Genomic DNA, 20,272 nt, shown 5'->3' with positions numbered 1-20,272 from the left:
GCAGAATAGTTTGCAATCCTGAATTGTAGTGTAGAGGATGTATAAACCTTGCGGCCCAGGACATCAAGGCATCTAAGGTCCTTGTCTTGTGGGGTTGGTCAATATTGTGACTGTTTAGTTCGCTGTGTAACTGCATCAATGACAAGAGAGTTCGGTGGTGGATGAGAAAATAGGAAGTCTGCGTCCTTTGCAGGAACGTAGTATTTACATTCGATCTTCTTACAAGTTGGTACTAGAGAAGCTGGGGTTTGCCAGAGGGTGTCAGCTGGCTCCATAAGTGCTTCATTTATAGGGAGTGCGATTTTCGAGGGCACAGACGGTTGAAGAATTTTGAGGAGTTTGTGCTGATTCTCCTGAACCTCTTCTAAGGGGATATCCTGACTGAGTGCAACTCTCCTGAAAAGTTCTTGAAATTGTTTGCAGTCGTCCACCGACTATGGAGGTGGAGGTAGGATGGCTTCATCTGAGGCTAATGGAGAGTTAGGGTTAGGCGAGTCAGGATATGGTGCAGACTCTGGAGGGGGCTAAGGCACCCTGGAAGTGGATGGAACAGGAGATTGAGGCAGCAAAGGAAGATGATTGGTAGGAGGATTCTGCCACGGGTACCACTGAGGCCAAGGCATGGGGTAAGAGAACCCAGGCATTGCCCACGGGGGGGCAACATAGGGAAACTGAGGCTGTTGGGCTTGAGCCGTGACCTGAGGCGGTAAAGGTGCCTGTGGAGGAGAAGCAGGAGGGGAGAACTCCGCTTGCTGCTGTAGCTCAGGGTCACCGTCGGTGAAAGCCAGTTCAGGTGGAGAAAGTGGCAGGTCAAGAAAGGAGTCCTCTGTGTCTAGGAGCAGAGAGTGAGGCTCAGGAGGCACTAGAAGGTCACTTTGACTGAGAGGCTGTTGTTCCTGCTCTCTAGGCTGATCTAAGCCTGCTCTCTGCTCTAGTTCTTTAGTAGGAGAGAGTGGCAGAGAGTGTCCTGCTGTGTTTTGCCAAGAGGTGCCCTGCAGGGGGTCTGCTGCTGGTGCGCGGGCAGACGAGTGGCTGGGTGCCGACCCTCTTCGCGGTGCCGAGGCTGATCGCGCTGTCAGCACTGCAGTTATTTTCGTCGCTGAGGCAAAGCGCGCTGGCGAGAACACGGCCGCTTTTAGCACTGAAACTGACCAGGCTGTAAGTGCCGCGGCCGTTTTGGGTGTCGGAGCTGAACGCTCTGCCGGCACCGCGGCCGTTGCCGGTGCCGAGGAGGAACGTGGTGCCAGTGCTGTAGCCCCTCTCGGTGCCAAAGAGGAGTGAGTTGTCCGTGCCGCAGTCGTTTGCGGTGCTGAGGGGACCGAATCAACAGGTGCCTTCCCCGTGCGGGAGGTCTGGTCCCTGCCTCTAAGCTCTGTCAGAGCGGTTGCTGAGGCATTAGGAGAGGCTGAAACAGCTGTCTTTCAGGCTGTCAGCACAGGGGGTAGGGATCTCGCTGGAGACCCCCTACCCTTGTTAGCGTCTCGTTTGAGAGACTGCTTACCTTCTTGCCTCCGCTCCAGGGAAGGTGAAGCAATGCTTCCCACCAGGTCCGATCTGGCTGGAGAGCGTGTGAGAGCAGGTTCTACCTTTCCTTTCTCCGACAGCGGCTGCAGGGATTTTTCCATCATGATGATCTTGAGGCGCAGATCCCTGTCAAGACGAGCTCTCGACTTGAGGCTCGCACAGCGAAGGCACTTCGCTGGGATGTGGGTGTCCCCGAGGCACTTCACACAATGTGAGTGGCCATCTGAGCATGGCATGGAGTCCTGACAGGAGATGCATCTTTTGAAACCTGAATGTCCTGGCATTATGAGTTAGAGAAGAGTGTCTCAATGGGAGACAAGCCTGAGGTTTTTTTTTTGTTTTTTGTTAACTAAGTAAGTAACTATGTAACTATACTAAAGGAAGGGAAACAACTGGGAAGTAATTAATAATTATTCCTATGTTCTTTGTTACTGTTTCCTATAGAGACCAGGGAAGAGAAGGCAGCACTGCCCCAAGTCCCGTCTTCAGCTGAGGATGGTTGAGAAGGAACTGAGGAGAGTGTGGGGCGCACGCATTCAGGAAGATTCCAACTAGATGGGAGATACCATCTGGGTGCGTGCGCCCCAACCAGGCACTGCTACCGAAAATCTCCGATCGACAGCGCTGGGACGCACCGTCACCTACAGTGGAGCACCCACAGGAACAGCACTCGAAGAAGAATAGCCCACTTCCACCTTAATTGAATTGGTTCGTTAGCACTGACCTCTCCAACTTGGTAAGGCAACTCCCATCTTTTCATATGCAGTGTATTTTTACTCTCTACTGTATTTTCCACTCCATGCACCTGATGAAGTGGGTTTTAGCCCACGAAAGCTTATGCCCAAATACATTTGTTAGTCTCTAAGGTGCCACAAGGACTCCTTGTTGTTTTTGCTGATATAGACTAGCACGACTACCACTCTAAAACCTGTAATGTTGATATGTCATTTGACTATTTCCTGAAACTCTAGCTGCAAGTAGAAAGTTATTATGGTGAAGAGGCTAAAAGGCAAAGTATTTAATTCCTTGGGTACCTTATCTTTGAACATAATGTATTAAATTTTCTAAATTAGGTACATTTGCATACACTTACTTAATATATGCAGGTAACTGATGTGCTTGTGGAAGTTAATATGGCTGCCAACTAGACATGCACAAATAAGCAACTTACGCGCACAAAAAAATGTGTGCACATAAGCTAGGCATATGCAAAAGCAAATATGCAAGTAGCGGATCATGAGATATTGAAAATCTGGCCTGAAATATGCAATTATTTGACTTTTGTATGGCCTCAGGGATCTATTGCATGCATTTTCCACTGAAAGTAGTGGAAACTCCTTATAAAACAAAGGAATATTGTAGAGAATGAGATCTGACTATGGAGTAACACACAGTATGAACAAAGGCAACATGATGATGATAAAGCACATAGCAAATCTGGGTTCAGATAACTAAAACCCAAACCTTTAGAGTCATACCAAACAGAATAAGCTTAAACAGAAGTGACTTGATGACTTACCTTAAAGGAGATTTCATACTGCTCTCCTCCCCATATTTCTAAGCCTGGATCATAGCCACCCAGCTCCCAAAACCACTCTCGGTCAACAGCAAACAGACCTCCAGCCATAACAGGAGACCTGAGGAATAATTAAAACAAAGTGTAAATGACAGGCACCATCATGTCATGCTTTAAAAATTGAGATCAACAATGTACATTGACAGATAATGATGAGGCTGCTAGCAATTGTCAGTATATGTTTGTGTGTGTGGGAGGGTGGTGGGGTGGGGATAGATGTCAGGTTGTTTTAAATTGCTGGAGAAAGGTGGATCCTAGATCAAAGTTTAGTGACTAATCTCTCAGAAATCATCATTTAGAGCTACTTTATCCTATGATGCTCAGATACTGCTGCAGTTGAGAACTATTTTATGAAGAAAAATATAGCATGCTTCCGATAATCAGTTTGTTTTTTGTGTAGTGTTTAATTCTTAAGATTAAATTACATTGTGTATTAATTCTGTAAATTATAAGAAGTTGTAGTGGGAAGCCCTCTTTTTTAAAAGACAAAAAGTAAGGTATTTCCCCAGACAACACATTTTTCAAAGTAGTTAGTAGCTCATTTTGAAAAAAAGATTCAATAGTTAGCTGGTGAAGCCACATCCTATAACATAATATGAATATGAATGGGCTTTTTACTTTTATTGACATTTTGTACCTCATATTGACTGCTTTTCCCACAAATGAATAAATCTAGTGAAATCCTATTAGAAACTTTCCTCTGGGTTTTTCACTATTATAATACATTTTCGACTCCAACCAAAAGTAATTCTAATTACAACAAGTCCCTTGTGACTTCAGGTTCAAAACAATCCATGTTCACTTACAAAGGGGAACTTGCACGAAGGAAGCTTATAACTCTATCTTTACTAGCATGTGAAACGAAGCCTCAGAAATCCCTGGGGGGGCGTGGGGGCACACAGGCTCTTTAGTGTTTTTATTCAAGTGGCTTTGATGACCATTCCTCTGGACACAGTGAAAAGGGCAGCACCCTTCCCCCTGCCCCCCATGATTCAAAGAAGCTAATCAGATTTCATTTGTCTAATTAGAGACTTCAAGTTGGGAAATAATTGGCAGGCATTTACTGTACAAATGATACTGTGCAACAGGAGCTTATACACAGACTTTACAACTATAACATAGGATAAAACCTGCTTGTTTCATAGATGCTGGTTCATTAAAGTTCACAACATTATTATAATTAGGAAAGTACTAAGAGAGAACAGCATAATTTTTGGCATTTACTTTTTAAAAATCAATATTTCATGCCATTTGCTCTCTGATCATTACTCCACAGCATATCGTGATATTTGCTGCCTTGCAAAAAGATTTCATTAGAGGCCCGATAAGGACAGCTCTCTAGTTTTCACTGGATTGGGACCAGCAATGTAGCAGTTAGAACATGATCACTTGGTACAGTGTGTGCCCCATTCAGCAAGCAACTGCTATAGAATGAGCTCCAAATTGTCTCCAGAATGTGAAGACAAAAGACCCTGATCCCACAGCCCTTACTGATATGAAAAGTCCCTTTTGTAGTCAGTAGGGTTACTCAGATGGTTAAAGGTGGCGGTATTGGACCAAAGAAAAGAGAATCTCTTGTCAACCGAAATTTTTCAGGCAGGACTGTCAGCTATGAAACTACATTTGTCTGTAGAATAAAGCTATTTAAATTAAATGTTTAATGAAAAATTTCAAACAGATATAGTCCATATGCATCAGTGTTTGATGGGATTTTTTTAAAACTGGCAGACACCTGGTGGACAGGAAGCAGAAACCCTACTGGTTACATAAATGCATGAGATTAATTCCAGCCTGGCTTCCCCACTTCCCCCTTGAACAGATTTTCACAGAACATAGTGAGGCAGGGCTGTGGACTGCAAGCCTTTCTAATTCCTCAGGAGCAAGACAACAAACTCTATAAGAGTAGCTTCTTAGGAAACAGAAGAAGGGCAACCATGCACACTCAGTCATTAGAGGGCTGAAGTGATAGTCCAGACAATTTTTTTCCCTTCCACTTTAATTCCTGGAGCTTAAGCCAATAGGTATGGTTTCCTCTTACTGACTCCAATCATGACCCCTGGGTGGACAGTGTTCATATGTGGTGATGGGCTTGGTATAAACATCTAGATAGCTAAATTAGTTAGCACATTAAGCAATGTGGGCATCTTTGCAGGAGATCCCTAACATCATGCATTAGGTTTTCTTTTATCTTCCATCTCTTCTGGGAGTAATTGTGATACAATACACCCCAAGGGAGCGATCTGCTGAAACCCACTGTTCCATCTAAATATGTATATCATGAATGCATATGAAGTTACGAGAATTGTGTTGTATGATTGTCACTAAAATATGCTGTGGGTTTGGGAAGTGCCCAGAGACTAGCTCCCAAAGACAATAACCAGGGTGATAATCAACGCCTGGGTGGGTGTTGAACCATCACCAACAGCCATTCTCCAGCAAGGGAGTTACAATTCAGTGGCTCACTTGCACAAGGCCACATTAGGAGAATTGCTCAACCCTGCCTCGTAATTCATCGGTGCCCACCAGACATGCCTGGACTTGTGTTCTCCATAGACCAAGGGTGGGAAAAATACGGCCCGCGGACTGGATCCAGCCCATCTAACATTTCTGTCCAGCCTGCCATCACTAACATTTCTGTCTGGCCTCCTCTGCCCTCTTACGATCTCCAAGTCTGGGCTGCTAAAAGTCCTACAGTGCAGCAGGCTGCCAGCCACACTGGCCCCATACTGCTCCCAGAAGCTGCTGCGGCCAGCTGCTGCTGCCATGTCTGCGTGCCCCTGGCAGGGGGAGGGAAGTGGCTCCGTGCACTGCCCCCGCCCCCAGCACCATCCTTACAGCTCCCATTGGCCAGAAACCAGCCAATGGGAGCTGCAAGGATGGTGCTTATGGATATGGACAATACACGGAGAATCTCTGACCCTCTCCCCACAAGGGGCATGCAGAGATGTGCCAGCTGCAGCTGGCCGCAGCCGCTTCCAGGAGCGGCGTGGGGCCACAGCATGCAGAAAGCCTGCCTGATCCCTGCTGTGCCGCTGGCCGGGAGCCACCTGTGGTAAGCACCTCCCAGCCAGAGCCTGCACCCATCACCCTTTCCTGCACCCCAACACTCTGCACCTGCCCTGAGCTTCCTCCTGCACCCAAACTCCCTCCCAGACCCTGCACCCCCTCCATTAATATAGTAGAAATGTGCGGCCTGTGACTTCTTACCAAAATTGTGGAGTGACCCCTCTGTGAAAATTATTGCCCATGCCTGACATAGACTAAGCGTATAAAACAGAACACAGCGGCCATATGCTTGGCTTTTTCTCCTCCCCTGACCTATGCGGCAAGCAACAAGAATGCTTGGAAAACTGAAGACTCCAACAGAGGAAACTGGCCCAAGTTTAAGAGATAAACCTGCATATTAAGTAACAGAGGGGTAGCCGCGTTAGTCTGGATTTGTAAAAGCAGCAAAGAGTCCCGTGGCACCTTATAGACTAACAGACGTATTGGAGCATGAGCTTTCATGGGTGAATACCTACTTCGTCGGATGCAGGTAGTGGTAATTTCCAGAGGCAGGTCTATATATGGAAGCAAGAATCAGGCTGGAGATAACGGGGTTAGTTCAATCAGGGAGGATGAGGCCCTTTTCTAGCAGTTGAGGTGTGAACACTAAGGGAGGAAAAACTGCTTTTGTAGTTGGCTAGCCATTCACAGTCTTTTTTTAATCCTGAGCTGATGGTGTCAAATTTGCAGATAAACTGAAGCTCAACAGTTTCTCTTTGAAGTCTGATCCTGAAGGTTTTTTTGCTGCCGGATGGCTACCTTTAAATCTGCTATTGTATGTCCAGGGAGATTGAAGTGTTCTCCTACAGGTTTTTGTATATTGCCATTCCTAATATCTGATTTGTGTCCATTTATCCTTTTACGTAGGGACTGTCCAGTTTGGCCGATATACATAGCAGAGGGGCATTGCTGGCATATGATGGCGTATATTACATTGGTGGACATGCAGGTGAATGAACCGGTGATGGTGTGGCTGAACTGGTTAGGTCCTGTGATGGTGTTGCTGGTGTAGATATGTGGGCAGAGCTGGCATCGAGGTTTGTTGCATGGATTGGTTCCTGAGTTAGAGTTACTATGGTGCAGTGTATAGTTACTGGTGAGAATATGCTTCAGGTTGGTGGGTTGTCTGTGGGCAAGGACTGGCCTGCCACCTAAGGTCTGTCAAATTGAGGGATTATTGTCCAGGATGGATTCTAGATCCCTGATGATGCGTTGGAGGGGTTTTAGCTGGGGACTATATGTGATGGCCAGTGGAGTCTTGTTGGTTTCTTTTCTGGGCTTGTCTTGCAGTAGGAGGCTTCTGGGTACACGTCTGGCTCTGTTGATCTGTTTCCTTATTTCCTCGTGCGGGTATCGTAGTTTTGAGAATGCTTGGTGAAGATTTTGTAGGTGTTGGTCTCTGTCGGAGGGGTTGGAGCAGATGTGGTTGTACCTCAGTGCTTGGCTGTAGACAATGGATAATGTGGTGCATCCAGGATGGAAGCTGGAGGCATGAAGGTAGGCATAGCGGTCAGTGGGTTTTCGGTATAGGGTGGTGTTAACATGACCATCACTTATTTGCACCATAGTGTCTAGGAAGTGGACCTCTCATGTAGATTGGTCCAGGCTGAGGTTGATGGTGAGGTGGAAGCTGTTGAAATCGTGGTGGAATTTTTCCAGAGTCTTCTTCCTGTGGGTCCAGATGATGAAGATATCATCAGTGTAGCGTAGGTAGAGAAGGGGCGTGAGTGGACAAGAGCTGAGGAAGTGTTGTTCCAGGTCAGCCATAAAAATGTTAGCATATTGTGGGGCTATGCAGGTGCCCATAGCAGTGCCACTGATCTGGAGGTATATATTGTCATCAAATTTGAAATAGTTGTGTGATTTCAACAGCTAGGACTTTTCCTATGTCTGGCACGTATTTGGATACTTTAAGCTGCACACAGATTTCTGAGTGATCACTTGTTAACCGTCTCCAAGAGGGACAGAGGACAGATTTCATGTGTGAAAATACCTGTTCACACAGGTATGTGGATCCAAATGCTGAAAGCATTGCAAACACAATTTTCTTCAAACAGTTAAATTTCACTGGCAGGGACATCCAGCAGGTCAGAATAGAGGCCCCACGATCTCTCTCGGTAGCTTCAAGTGCGCTCCGCAGATCCACAAAATTTGATGTCCACAATTCTGAGCTTTTTAATGTGCTGTATTTAGAAATCTTCAACATCCATTCACTGAAACACACACAAATCCAAGCCGCTTTTGCATGTTTCAGATTTATTTAGAAAACAAAGCATTGGGCCAAATTGCTGGAAATCTTGAAATCTGTGAGAAAATTCTGATTCCAGTTCTTGCATGTACTTTCCAATCTCATTAATATTGACAGTGCAATGTGTCGATAGCTCTTTTATGAGTTGGAAGTAGCAGAAAGTAGAAGTTTGAATATCTCTGGAAAAAACTGCTAGTTTCACAACAAATGCTTTCCAGGCTTCATAAAGATCCAGAACTGTTTGCCCTGCACCCTGGAGACAGGGGTTGAGTTCATTTAGGTGAGCAGTGATATCAGTTAGAAACATGAGCTTACACAGCCATTTGTCATCATCCAGTTCGGGGTAGTTTTGTTCCAACAAAAAGGCCTTGATTGCATCAAAACAGTTTACAAAGCACACCAAAACCTTTCCACGACTTAGCCACCAAATGTTGCTGTGAAGTGGAATGTCGTTATAAGCACTATCCATCTCTTCTAGCAGTGCCTGAAATTATCTGAGAGTCAAAGCAGATGGAGCAACAAGAAAATTCACAATTCGCACCACTGTATTCATCACATTATTAAGTTCTGAATTAGAAATTTTAGCACACAGGTTTTTTTGATGGATGATACAGTGAAATTTGACTGTCGGGTGGCCAATTTAATCTTCAGGTAACTTTACAAATCCCTTCTGTTTTCCGACCATGCCAGGAGCATCATCCGTTGTCACACAAAATATTTTTCTGATGTTAACTCCTCGTTACAAAACTTTACAAAACTTTCCAGTAGATCTTCCCCCTTTTTTGTGCCATGCAGGGGTTTTAGGCAACAAAGTTCCTCTTGGATTTCATCAGAAGCACAGTAACTTGCAACAACTGCCAAATGTGGAACGTCGTTTATATCCACACTCTCATCAACTGCAACACTAAACACTGCTGTGTCTTTCAGTGCAGTCGTCTGCTTTTCCTTAATGTTTTCTGCCATTCCACTGTCCTGGCAGAGATGGGCAGTTCTTTTATTCTAGATATGATTGTATCTTTATTTGGCAAATCATTGAACAAAATCTCTGACCTGCTAAAAAAAAAACTTATGTACTCCCCATCTGTAAACGGCTTTCCGTTTTTTGCAATGCACTGTACAATCTTGTAACTTCCTTCTGTAGCTTGATTTTTACTTACACTTAAGCTTTTAAAAACACTGCTTTGCTTCTCATGGGCTGCTACTGCCTCTTTGATTGATTCAGTCTTGTCTGCTTTGTCTGATTCAGTCTTCGACGTGCTTTGTTTCAAAATGTCGAGCACTTGATATGTGACAAACAACACTTTCATAACAGAAAGCACAAATAGCATGATCCTTCTTTTCAATAAATCCAAATGTGTCCGTCCAAGCAGGCTGAAATGATCAGACATCTAGCTTCGCTTTCTTAGGAGCTGCCATTTTGTCAAATGCTCCCTTCAACTCTCAGTGGGGAAAAAAAATGGTGATAGAAGGCAGGCACAAGGTCAAACGCAGTGTGGTCTGAGATAAGCAATTTTAATATGGGGGTGCTGAGCTGCACCTCCACTTGCCTCATGTGCAACCCTCACTGTCCCAGGCTGGGGACAATGGGCCACAGCAGGGAGGTGGCAAAGCACTGATCCAAGGCCAGGAGCAGAGCCCAGGGTGGCCTGCAGGGACTCCAGGCCAGAAAGCAGGCTGAGCAAAGCTGGAGATCCAGGCCTCAGCTGGCAGGAGGTCAGTGGCTGGAACCCCAGGTCAGCAGCTGAGGTGAGTGGAGCTGGCGGCCGGTAGGGCTGAGGAGGGCCAGAGGCCTGGACCCTGTCTGGCAGGGGGCCTGTGTTGGAACTCCAACCAGAAGCAAGGTGAGTGGGGCTGCGGGCGGAGGTGGGGGGCGGGAACCCCGACTGGCAAGGGGCCAGCAGCCAGAACCCCAGAGCAATGACTGAGTGGCTCAGCGCACCTCAGGTCTGGGGTTTCGGCCGCTGGCTCCTGCCAGCTGGGGTCTCAGCCTGCTGCCAGCCTGGGGTTCCTTCACCCAGGCCGGCAGCAGGCGCTGAGTGGGACTGGTGGTGGGACCCTGGCTGGCAGGAGCGGGCCGTGGAAACCCCAGAGCGGCAGCAGGCTGAGTGACTCAGCCCACGTCGCGTGCCATCAAAAATCAGCTTGTGTACCACGTTTGGTGCCATAGGTCGCGTGCCATAGGTTGCCAACCCCTGAGCTATCGCATTAATATATCCCATCACGAGACATAACTAAGAGTTGCATTTAGGGCCGTAGCAACAAAGAACGTGGCCCCCTCCGAACATATGTCCGGGGCCCCTTACAATGCAGAAACTGGAATGCAGTATTTATTTTATACAATATACAGGGTTCATATTATGTATACATAGGCCTACAGTGTACATGTATTCCGTATTTACGCAAAGCGCTTCTTTCAAGCCTTATTCTCTGCAAATTGGTTAATCAATGCGTCATAGTCCAGAGATCTGGCAATCTTGTTTTCGATTGAGATAACTGCAAGCGCAGAAAGCCTGTCATCTGTCATGGTTGAGCGCAGGATATTCTTGATCAGTTTCATTCTGCTGAAGCTCCTTTCAGCACCAGCGACAGTAACTGGTGTGGTCAGAAGAATTCTGATACAAATGCAAAGATTCGGATATATCTCCTGAAGGCTGTTCTTGTATATGTACGTTAAAAAATTGTTTGCCGTGACAAGTCCTCTCTCTTTCTCAATGACATAAATAAAATGATTCAATTCCATTATGAGTTTGTTGGCATCAATGTCTCCCATTTTTCTTTCAAAATTTTTGCTATGATTCTCCAGTTCATTTTCTCTGTGACACTGCTTCAGGCTGTTAGCGTTGTACAGAAATCCAAACAACTTATACCACTCCACGAGTTGGTCAAATTGCGACGAAACAGAAGATATGGCCTGATCAGTGAGAACAAGAAAGAACTGCGATTTGAATTTTTCTTCGGCAGAAAGATAACTCGAATCATCAGAACATTCGTAATCAAACATTCTCTTCTTACGTCGCACCCTGGTTTCTGGAAACACCTGCTCAATACCCATATGCTCTGCTATTTCATGTGCATTTGTGACCACAGAGTTATATCCTGTATTTCGATAGTCTTCCAAAAACTTCATTGTAGCACCAACTTCTGCCTGCAGTACATCAATTGACACATCTGGTGACTGAATTAATGTGCTGGTTTTATTGACGCGAAATAGTATATCGTACCACGTGTACACAGTCAGAACAAAAGGCCACGTAGTAACATGGTCTAAAAGCGCACCAGCTTCTGTTGCTGTATTGCCATCTTTCTTTTCGAGCGCATATTCTCACAAAGATGACAAAGCATTGCACAATTCTTCAAGGTGATAACGCAATGGCTTCACAGCATCAATTCTCGACTCCCAACGAGTGTCCGATAACCCTTTAACAGATATTGGCATATGTTCTTGAAGTATATCCCAACGTGAAGGTGAAGAAGAAAAGATAACGTATATTCTGTTAATCAGACCGAAAAAGTCAACGGCATATTTCGATGACTTTGCCGCGTCTGAGATCACAAGATTCCAAGTGTGAGCTCCACATGGTACATACAAGGCACGGTCATTTATTTCTAGCATGCGGGCTTGAACTCCTTTATTCTTTCCTCTCATATTTGCGCCGTTATCATAAGCTTGGCCTCTCATGTCAGCAATGTCTATTCCTAAGTTGTTTGCCTTTTCAAGAAACGCTTCCAATAAGCCCTCGCCAGTTGTATCATGAACATTAAGAAAACCAACAAACGCTTCACGAATATTGACACCATCTTCACCGTTGCATTCAACAAAGCGTAACACCACAGACATCTGTTCTTCATGTGACACGTCGGGAGTACAGTCCAAAATAACTGAATAATATTTTGCTTTTTTAAGCTGCGCTATGTTGGCCTCTTGATGTTACTGACAACAAGTTGAATCAGCTCGTTTTGGATCTGTGGTCTGAGGTACTGAGCATGTGTCTTTGCCTTCTTAAGCCTCTGTAAAAGTTCGCTGAGGACAGTATCATACTTTGCAAGCAATTCAAGGTTGCCATTCGAAGGATCGCCGAGCTTTTCATTACTTCCTCGAAATGCCAAGTTTCTTTCGGACAAGAAAATAATGACATCAACCATGCGTTTGACAACATTTCTCCAGAAATCTCTTTCTTTCAGAAAAGCCTGCAATTCGAGTTGGTCAATAGATGTACGGTTTACTATGCCTGACCAAAGGTCAAACCATTTCACCATACAGTCTTGATGACCTTTGCCTGTTTCATGCTGCTGAAGTCTTTTTGACAGTGCTTTCCAAGCAGATGTTCCACGACGTAGCGGTATGTCGCCAGTGCCAAATAATTTACAACAGAAACAAAAAATGGCATCTTTCTGAACTGAGTACATTAACCATGAACGTCTTATTTTCTCGCCATTTGCCATGGTTCGATAGAAATGAGTACTTGTGAACCTCCATTTTTCCTCGTTAAATGGAAATTCATAACTTTCATTCTGCTGCGGTGGGCCACGTGCAACAATGTCACACACTTGCCTGTCCGATATTATAGACGGCCAATCTCCTGGATCATCAGTCAGTGGTTCAGATTCAGATATTTCTTTCCTGGCAGCAGCTGGAATATCTGTCACAGTTTGTTTGGTAGAACAACTGGATTCACCTTCGACCTCACTTGAAGCACTTCTGGATACTTCTGGATACGATTCATCGCTGCTAGCGCTGTCCGTTTCATGTGCCTGTACCTGTACGTTGGATTGCAGCGCAAAATACGTTGACAACTTTGGAATTTTCTCAAGTTCCTTCTCGGCATCTTTTGCTGCCTTTCGTTTACTAGCTCCGCTCTTATACATTCTCTTAGACATCACAAAGCACACTTCTGCGTTGGAAACGATAAAAAACTAAACAACTAAATTAATAACATTTATCCGCTGACCGCCATTATGAACGCAAATACACATTCTTTGAATGGGTCCAACTAAAATTTGAAACTGACCGACAGACAATAGCATTATGATGTATCATAATGACTTCACGGTTTTGTCAGTAAAACCGACATGGATTGTGCAATAGCGTCAATAAATGTCACTTACCTATTATACCTTACATTTTTTTTGCCACTTTTACGGGCCCCCTTCTTTGCGGGGCCCCCTCCGGTCGCTACACCTCTGCTTGCATTTTATTTAGTCCCTAGTAAGCCCAAACTGACTACCCAGAATTCTGCTTTTTAAGGTCTCAATTCTGCACTGGGATCTCAAAGTTTAAGCATGTGCTTGCTGAATTGAGGCCCTAATGAGGATCCAGGCACTTCTGCAGGGTCAAGGCCTATTTATTTTTCCTGGCTGTTTCATTCATGGATACCGTATCTGCCGCTTGTGACCATTCGTTACTATGGGAGAAATTCTCATGTCACACTTTGGATTATGACATCACTGAACACAGTTTTCAGGATGCAAACTATAAAGGAGAGATCTTACTTCTATAAACTTACAATTTGTAATTATAGATAATGGAAATATGATAGTAATGTAACATGATTTTAAAAATGTAACAACAAAGTTTTATATTAGCTAACAGTTTCTGTAACACACTAGTGTCTTTCCTTATTTATAGCTGTCATAAACAGATAGCTAAGGGTTAATGTCTCTTTCACCTGGAAAGGAGTAACCTGAAACACCTGACCAGAGGACCAATCAGGACACAAGACTTTTTCAAATCTGGGTGGAGGGAAGTTTTGGGTGTGAGTTCTTTGTTCTTTGTCCTTTGTCTTGTGTCTGACCCTCTCGGCTCTGAGAGTGATTTCTCTATCTCCAGCTTTCTAATCTTCTGTTTCCAAGTTGTAAGTACAAAGATAGTAAGACAATAGGTTTATATTGTTTTTTTGTATTTACATGTGTGTAGTTGCTGGAGTGTTTTGAATTGTATTCTTTTTGGATAAGGCTGTTTATTCATTTTTTTCTTAAGCAATTGACCTTGTATATTTTCACCTTATACAGAGACTATTTTTAATGTATTTTTCTTTCTTTTTATAAAGCTTTCTTTTTAAGACCTGTTGGAGTTTTTCTTTAGTGGGGACTCCAGGGAACTGAGTCTGCAGCTCACCAGGGAATTGGTGGGAGGAAGAAGTCAGGGGGAAAATCTCTTTGTGTTAGATTTACTAAGCCTGACTTTGCATACCCTCTGGGTAAGGGGGAAGAGAGATTAGCTCTCTCGGTACTTGTGTTTCCAGGACTGGAAGCAGGGAATCTCCTAGGGTCGTCCAGGGAGGGGAGCCTGGGAGGAAGTAACCAGGAAACAAGGGGAGGGGGTTATTTCCCTTTGTTGTAAGACTCAAGGCATCTGAGTCTGGAGGTCCCCCAGGGAAGGTTTTGGGGAGACCACAGTGAGCTAGGCACTGTATAAATCCCTGGCTGGTGGCAGCTTTACCAGGTCCCGGAAAGGAAGGATTGGGGGGGGGGCGTGTCATAAACAGATAGCTAAGGGTTAACGTCTCTTTCACCTGGAAAGAAGTAATCTGAAACACCTGACCAGAGGACCAATCAGGAAACAGGACTTTTTCAAATCTGGGGGGAGGGAAGTTTGTGTGTGAGTCCTTTGTTCTTGGGTCTTCTGCCTGTACTCTCTCGGCTATGAGGAGTGAATTTTTCTATTTCCTGCTTTCTAATCTTCTGTTTCGAAGTTGTGAGTACAAAGATGGTTTGTTGTTTTGTATTTACATGTCTATAGTTGCTGGAGTGCTTTGAATTGTATTCTTTTTGAATAAGGCTGTTTATTTAATATTCTTTTAAGCAAATGACCCTGTATTTGTCACCTTAATACAGAGAGACCATTTTTATGTATTTTTCTTTTTGTTTTTTTTCCATTTCTTTTTGTTGTTTTTTCATTTCTCGGCGGTAGGCTACCTCTTCTTCTGCTTGTTGCATTTTGTGGGCCACTTCTTCTTCTTATAGTTTTCTGTGGTGGGCTGCATTTTTGGCTTCTTCTTGTTTTTTTAGCCTTTCCATCTCTTGTTTGTGAGTTGCCTCATCTCTGGCCATCTGTGTTGTGAGCAGTTCTATCTGTTTTTCCATTGCTTCGAGCTGTACTGCGTCTGGTTTTCGTGACATCCTGTTTTCTTGTGTTGGGGTGCCCTCTGGTATTTGTTGTCTGAACTGCAGGTTCTCTGTTGCCTCCTGGGGTCTGCCTAGCAACAGTGCCTTTTTCCCTTTCTTCCTCTAGCTAATTTTTTCAATGTAAAGTAAACCAGAAAAACCACTTTATTTGCATGAGTATAGTGCTGGTATCTGCCTCCTAATGGGAGTGCTATTGTGTGACAAAAGACCCTTAATAGTCTCTTAATGGTTTCTTGCTTAATACGCAAGCCACAACTGCCAGAGAGAGCAGAAAAAAAATATCTCTGGTTCCTTTTAAAACCAAACCCTCTCTGCTAAAAAGCCCCTAGCAGAGAAAAGAAAAATATAATATTCCTACTGGCTTCTGGATTCTATCTATCCCACCTCTGCCACCATGTCATAAACCTAGTCCCAGATTTGGACCTTAGCGTCCAAAATATGGGGGTTAGCATGAAACCCTCCAAGCTTAGTTACCAGCTTGGACCTGGTAAAGCTGCCACCACCCAAAAAATTAGAGTGTTTTGGGGCACTCTGGTCCCCACAAAAACCTTCCCTGGGGACCCCAAGACCCAAATCCCTTGAGTCTCACAACAAAGGGAAATAAACCTTTTTCCTTCCCCCCTCCAGGTGTTCCTGGAGAGATACACAGAAGCAAACTCCGTGAATCTAAACAGAGGGAGTCCACCCTCTCTATTTCCAGTCCTGGAAACACAAGCACTTCCCTCTTCACCCAGAGGGAAGGCAAAGTCAGGCTAGTAAATCTAACACACACAGATTTCCCCCTGACTTCTTCCTCCCACCAATTCCCTGGTGAGCTGCAGACTCAATTCCCTGGAGTTCCCCACTAAAGAAAACTCCAACAGGTCTTAAAAGAAAGCTTTATATAAAAAGAAAGAAAAATACATAAAAATGGTCTCTCTGTATTAAGGTGACAAATACAGGGTCATTTGCTTAAAAGAATATTGAATAAACAGCCTTATTCAAAAAGAATACAATTCAAAGCACTCCAGCAACTATAGACATGTAAATACAAAACAACAAACCATCTTTGTACTCACAACTTCGAAACAGAAGATTAGAAAGCAGGAAATAGAAAAATTCACTCCTCATAGCCGAGAGAGTATAGGCAGAAGACCCAAGAACAAAGGACTCACACACAAACTTCCCTCCCCCCAGATTTGAAAAAGTCCTGTTTCCTGATTGGTCCTCTGGTCAGGTGTTTCAGATTACTTCTTTCCAGGTGAAAGAGACGTTAACCCTTAGCTATCTGTTTATGACACCTTTGTTGTAAGACTCAAGGCATCTGAGTCTGGGGGTCCCCCAGGGAAGGTTTTGGGGAGACCACAGTGAGCTAGGCACTGTATAAATCCCTGGCTGGTGGCAGCTTTACCAGGTCCAAGCTGGTAACTAAGCTTGGAGGTTTTCATGCTAACACCCATATTTTGGACGCTAAGGTCCAGATCTGGGAAAAAATGTTATGACAATAGCTCCACTCAGTCTAACCACCTTGCAATCTTCTTTCTCACACCATCATCTCAATAATTCAAGTAAATGCATTTTTTGAAGCTGCAGCTGTAACATTATGCCCATTTTAAGGATATTCTCTACCTTTAAACCTGTAGCAAATTTTCAGTCCAATGAACTCTATTTCATCAATTTGTACGTTTCACAACAATAAGTTCCAGGGTGGAACATAACAAATATATTCTGAAAGTCAAGGCATAAATGATGTCAGTCTCTGTTATATCTCCTGAGTGTGTTTTGGAAACAAAAACCTCAAAGAATTCTACAAGTTAATAGACTGTCACGAGGCATGTCAACTGTGCAAGGTAAGAAGCTGCCATAAATTCAGTGTGCTGCCAAGTCCCATAAACAAGGTTGGAAGATGCAATTTTGAGGAATTTAAGCAGCCTAAAACCTCCCATACTGACTCCCCATTTTGATATTACATATAAATCACCTTTCTGTACATGGATGCAATTAGGTAAGAAACAAAGGTTTGATTCTCATCACACTGATCTTACACTAGTGTAATTCCATTAACCACAATGGAGTTACTGTCATGCCTAGCACTGCCTAATTCTAATTCGGACGCTTCTATGCATCCTCATTACTGTTTCCTTCTCCTTCAATTTAATAATTGCGTTCCATTAATTCTCATTCTAAAATCATTCTTATTTGTGAATTTCATACTTGTGAAAAGATGCTGTAATAATAGCCTTGAAGAATGGATACCTCTAGGATCTGGATCAGGAAAGGATAGGCAGAAGCCACACAAACTTTCCTATAGTGCCCTTGCCACTGTGCCTCAGACTTAACCTGGAAGATACACTGCTAAGAGTGCGAAGGAAGCTCAGTTTCCATACCCATGTAATCGATGACGTCTGTACTAAGACTGCCAACATGAGCTCATATTGGTGCCAGTTGTGGCATAAACTTGCCCACTAGGAACAGAACTGAATAAACATGATAAAACTCTGCATTTATACAGTGACTTTCATCTAAGACTATTAAAGTACTTTAAAAACATCAATTAATTTCACCCATGATAGCTTTGTGAACTGTTATATGACACTCACTGTACTTAATTTTAAGTAAACATTAAATAAATATTGTGGTTATTTTGGCATTTCAATAAATACTTTGGAATTATAAACACTAAGAAACCAGGAATTCTCTTACATAACCTACCACTTATATTCAGTAGAACACTGCTGCAATGTGTAAAAGTCAAGCTTAGGTTTCTTTAATTAGAATTTAATGAAAATCTAATTATATATATATATACACAAACTCATGTAGACGTGTGTACACACACACACACACACACACACACACAGTAAAAGCAATCAAAAAGCAAGCTTAAATATATGTACTCATATTCATATGCATGTGTGTATATTAATACTTTTAAGGAACTGTAAAAGCAAAAACTCAAAAAACTCTAACTGATCTAATATGAATGTCAGTCCATCCTCCTGCTCCACCAAAGGCAGATAGTGTAAAGAAGAGAAGAAAGTCCTTGAGGTGTGAGTTATAAATATTTTAAAGCCTTGTTTTAACAAGGATTCTTTGTATATTTTTCCTAGCATGGAGCCCACAGTGGATAAACTTTTAAGTTATACTTTGAGTTGGTGTAAAAGATTCCTGACAAAATCATACCTTGCAGTTGAACCACAATGAGAAATCTAAATACAAAGTATGGGGCATATATATATATATATATATATAAACATTAAAACAGAAATAGTCCTTGAAGTGAAAACTGTACCTGAACTTGGATCCTGGCTCTTTTTAATTTACAATATATATTTTTATCAATGGAAATCATTTGTCAGGGTTGTTCTCTGTGAAAATATCAACTTTGAAAATTAAAGAAAATTCCATTCAAGGCAAAATATTACACTGTCCAAAACTGAGAACCTACATTTAGGCCTCTCTTTGAAAGAGTTCGGTGTGAGGCATGTCTGAAACTAAACATCTCTTTTTGGAAAAGATAAAATCTTCCTCATCTTGTCAGAAGGAAAAACTAAGTTAGAGTTTGCTTTAAAAGTTGACTCAAGGTCAGAAAGCCAGCAGAGAGATTCTGTGTATGCATTCTTCATAGCCACAGAATCCCAGAAACCTGGCAAGCTGCCCTTCTTTGTTTTGTAAAAATCCAATTATTTACATTATGAAAGGGAACTCCATAGGTCAATAGGAGGCACAAATGAGAGACACTGTGCAACTGCAAGTCTCTTCTCTATTCCCCAAGGGGTACATTGAGCTGGAATTTTAAAGCTAGGCCAATGTTCTGCCTCAGTATACATCTTGTTTTTTTAACAGGAATAAAGCTGTCCTAGCTAACAAGGGAGTCTATAGCTATAACAAGTGATACTTTGTGCCAAACTGACATCTTAATTGAGATTAAGCTTCTATCTTCAAATGAAAAGCAAGGCCAGCTACATATCCTCTAGGTTATCCATACAGGTTGTACAGTAACTCTACTACCACCTAACAAGTCCTAAGGAATAATGATAGTTCAATATATTCCATCAATATTTTCAAGTAAATGCACTAAGAATATATAGGGATAGTAGTGCAACAGAATTAATATCCATTTACAATATATATCCTCTTTGTAGATTGTAAATGAATAAACCAAAGAACTATCATCCTTGTCCAAGGCCTACTTTTGTTTATGTTCTCAGTAGTTTCATAGGCAAAGAAACATTTTGAGATTCTCTGTTAAAAATTGTTGTATGCACAGCTGATGTACTTCTGAGCCATGAGTGTGCTTTAGGAGTGGGCTTGCTTCATATGACTTTTCTCAGTTCCCAAGGATTCCATGCTTAGTGTTCTTCTCCTTCGCTCCCATAAAATGTTCGAGGATTCATAGACTCTAGGACTGGAAGGGACCTTGAGAAGTCATCGAGTCCAGTCCCCTGCCCTCATGGCAGGACCAAATACTGTCTAGACCATCCCTGATAGACATTTATCTAACCTACTCTGAAATATCTCCAGAGATGGAGATTCCACAACCTCCCTAGGCAATTTATTCCAGTGTTTAACTACCCTGACAGTTAGGAACTTTTTCCTAATGTCCAACCTAAATCTCCCTTGCTGCAGTTTAAGCCCATTGCTTCTTGTTCTATCATTAGAGGCTAAGGTGAACAAGTTTTCTCCCTTCTCCTGATGACACCATTTTAGATACCTGAAAACTGCTACCATGTCCCCTCTCAGTCTTCTCTTTTCCAAACTAAATAAACCCAATT

General features: G+C 43.1%; 1 protein-coding gene across 4 annotated transcripts in view; it reads right to left on the bottom strand.

Annotated features, from left to right (window-relative positions):
- Positions 1–20,272, bottom strand: part of GALNTL6 (polypeptide N-acetylgalactosaminyltransferase like 6) — a 980,583-nt gene that overhangs the window by 77,342 nt on the left and 882,969 nt on the right. For all 4 annotated transcript variants that reach the window (XM_050945337.1, XM_050945338.1, XM_050945339.1 and 1 more), the window contains exon 8: positions 3,044–3,161. In XM_050945337.1, the coding sequence (XP_050801294.1) occupies positions 3,044–3,161 (118 nt within the window). The remainder of the gene's footprint in view (positions 1–3,043; positions 3,162–20,272) is intronic.

This window comes from Gopherus flavomarginatus, chromosome 3, assembly GCF_025201925.1.
Source record: "Gopherus flavomarginatus isolate rGopFla2 chromosome 3, rGopFla2.mat.asm, whole genome shotgun sequence".
NCBI lineage: Eukaryota > Metazoa > Chordata > Testudines > Testudinidae > Gopherus > Gopherus flavomarginatus.
Note: the sequence above shows the minus strand (reverse complement) of the source record. Positions and strands in the feature narration are given on the sequence as shown.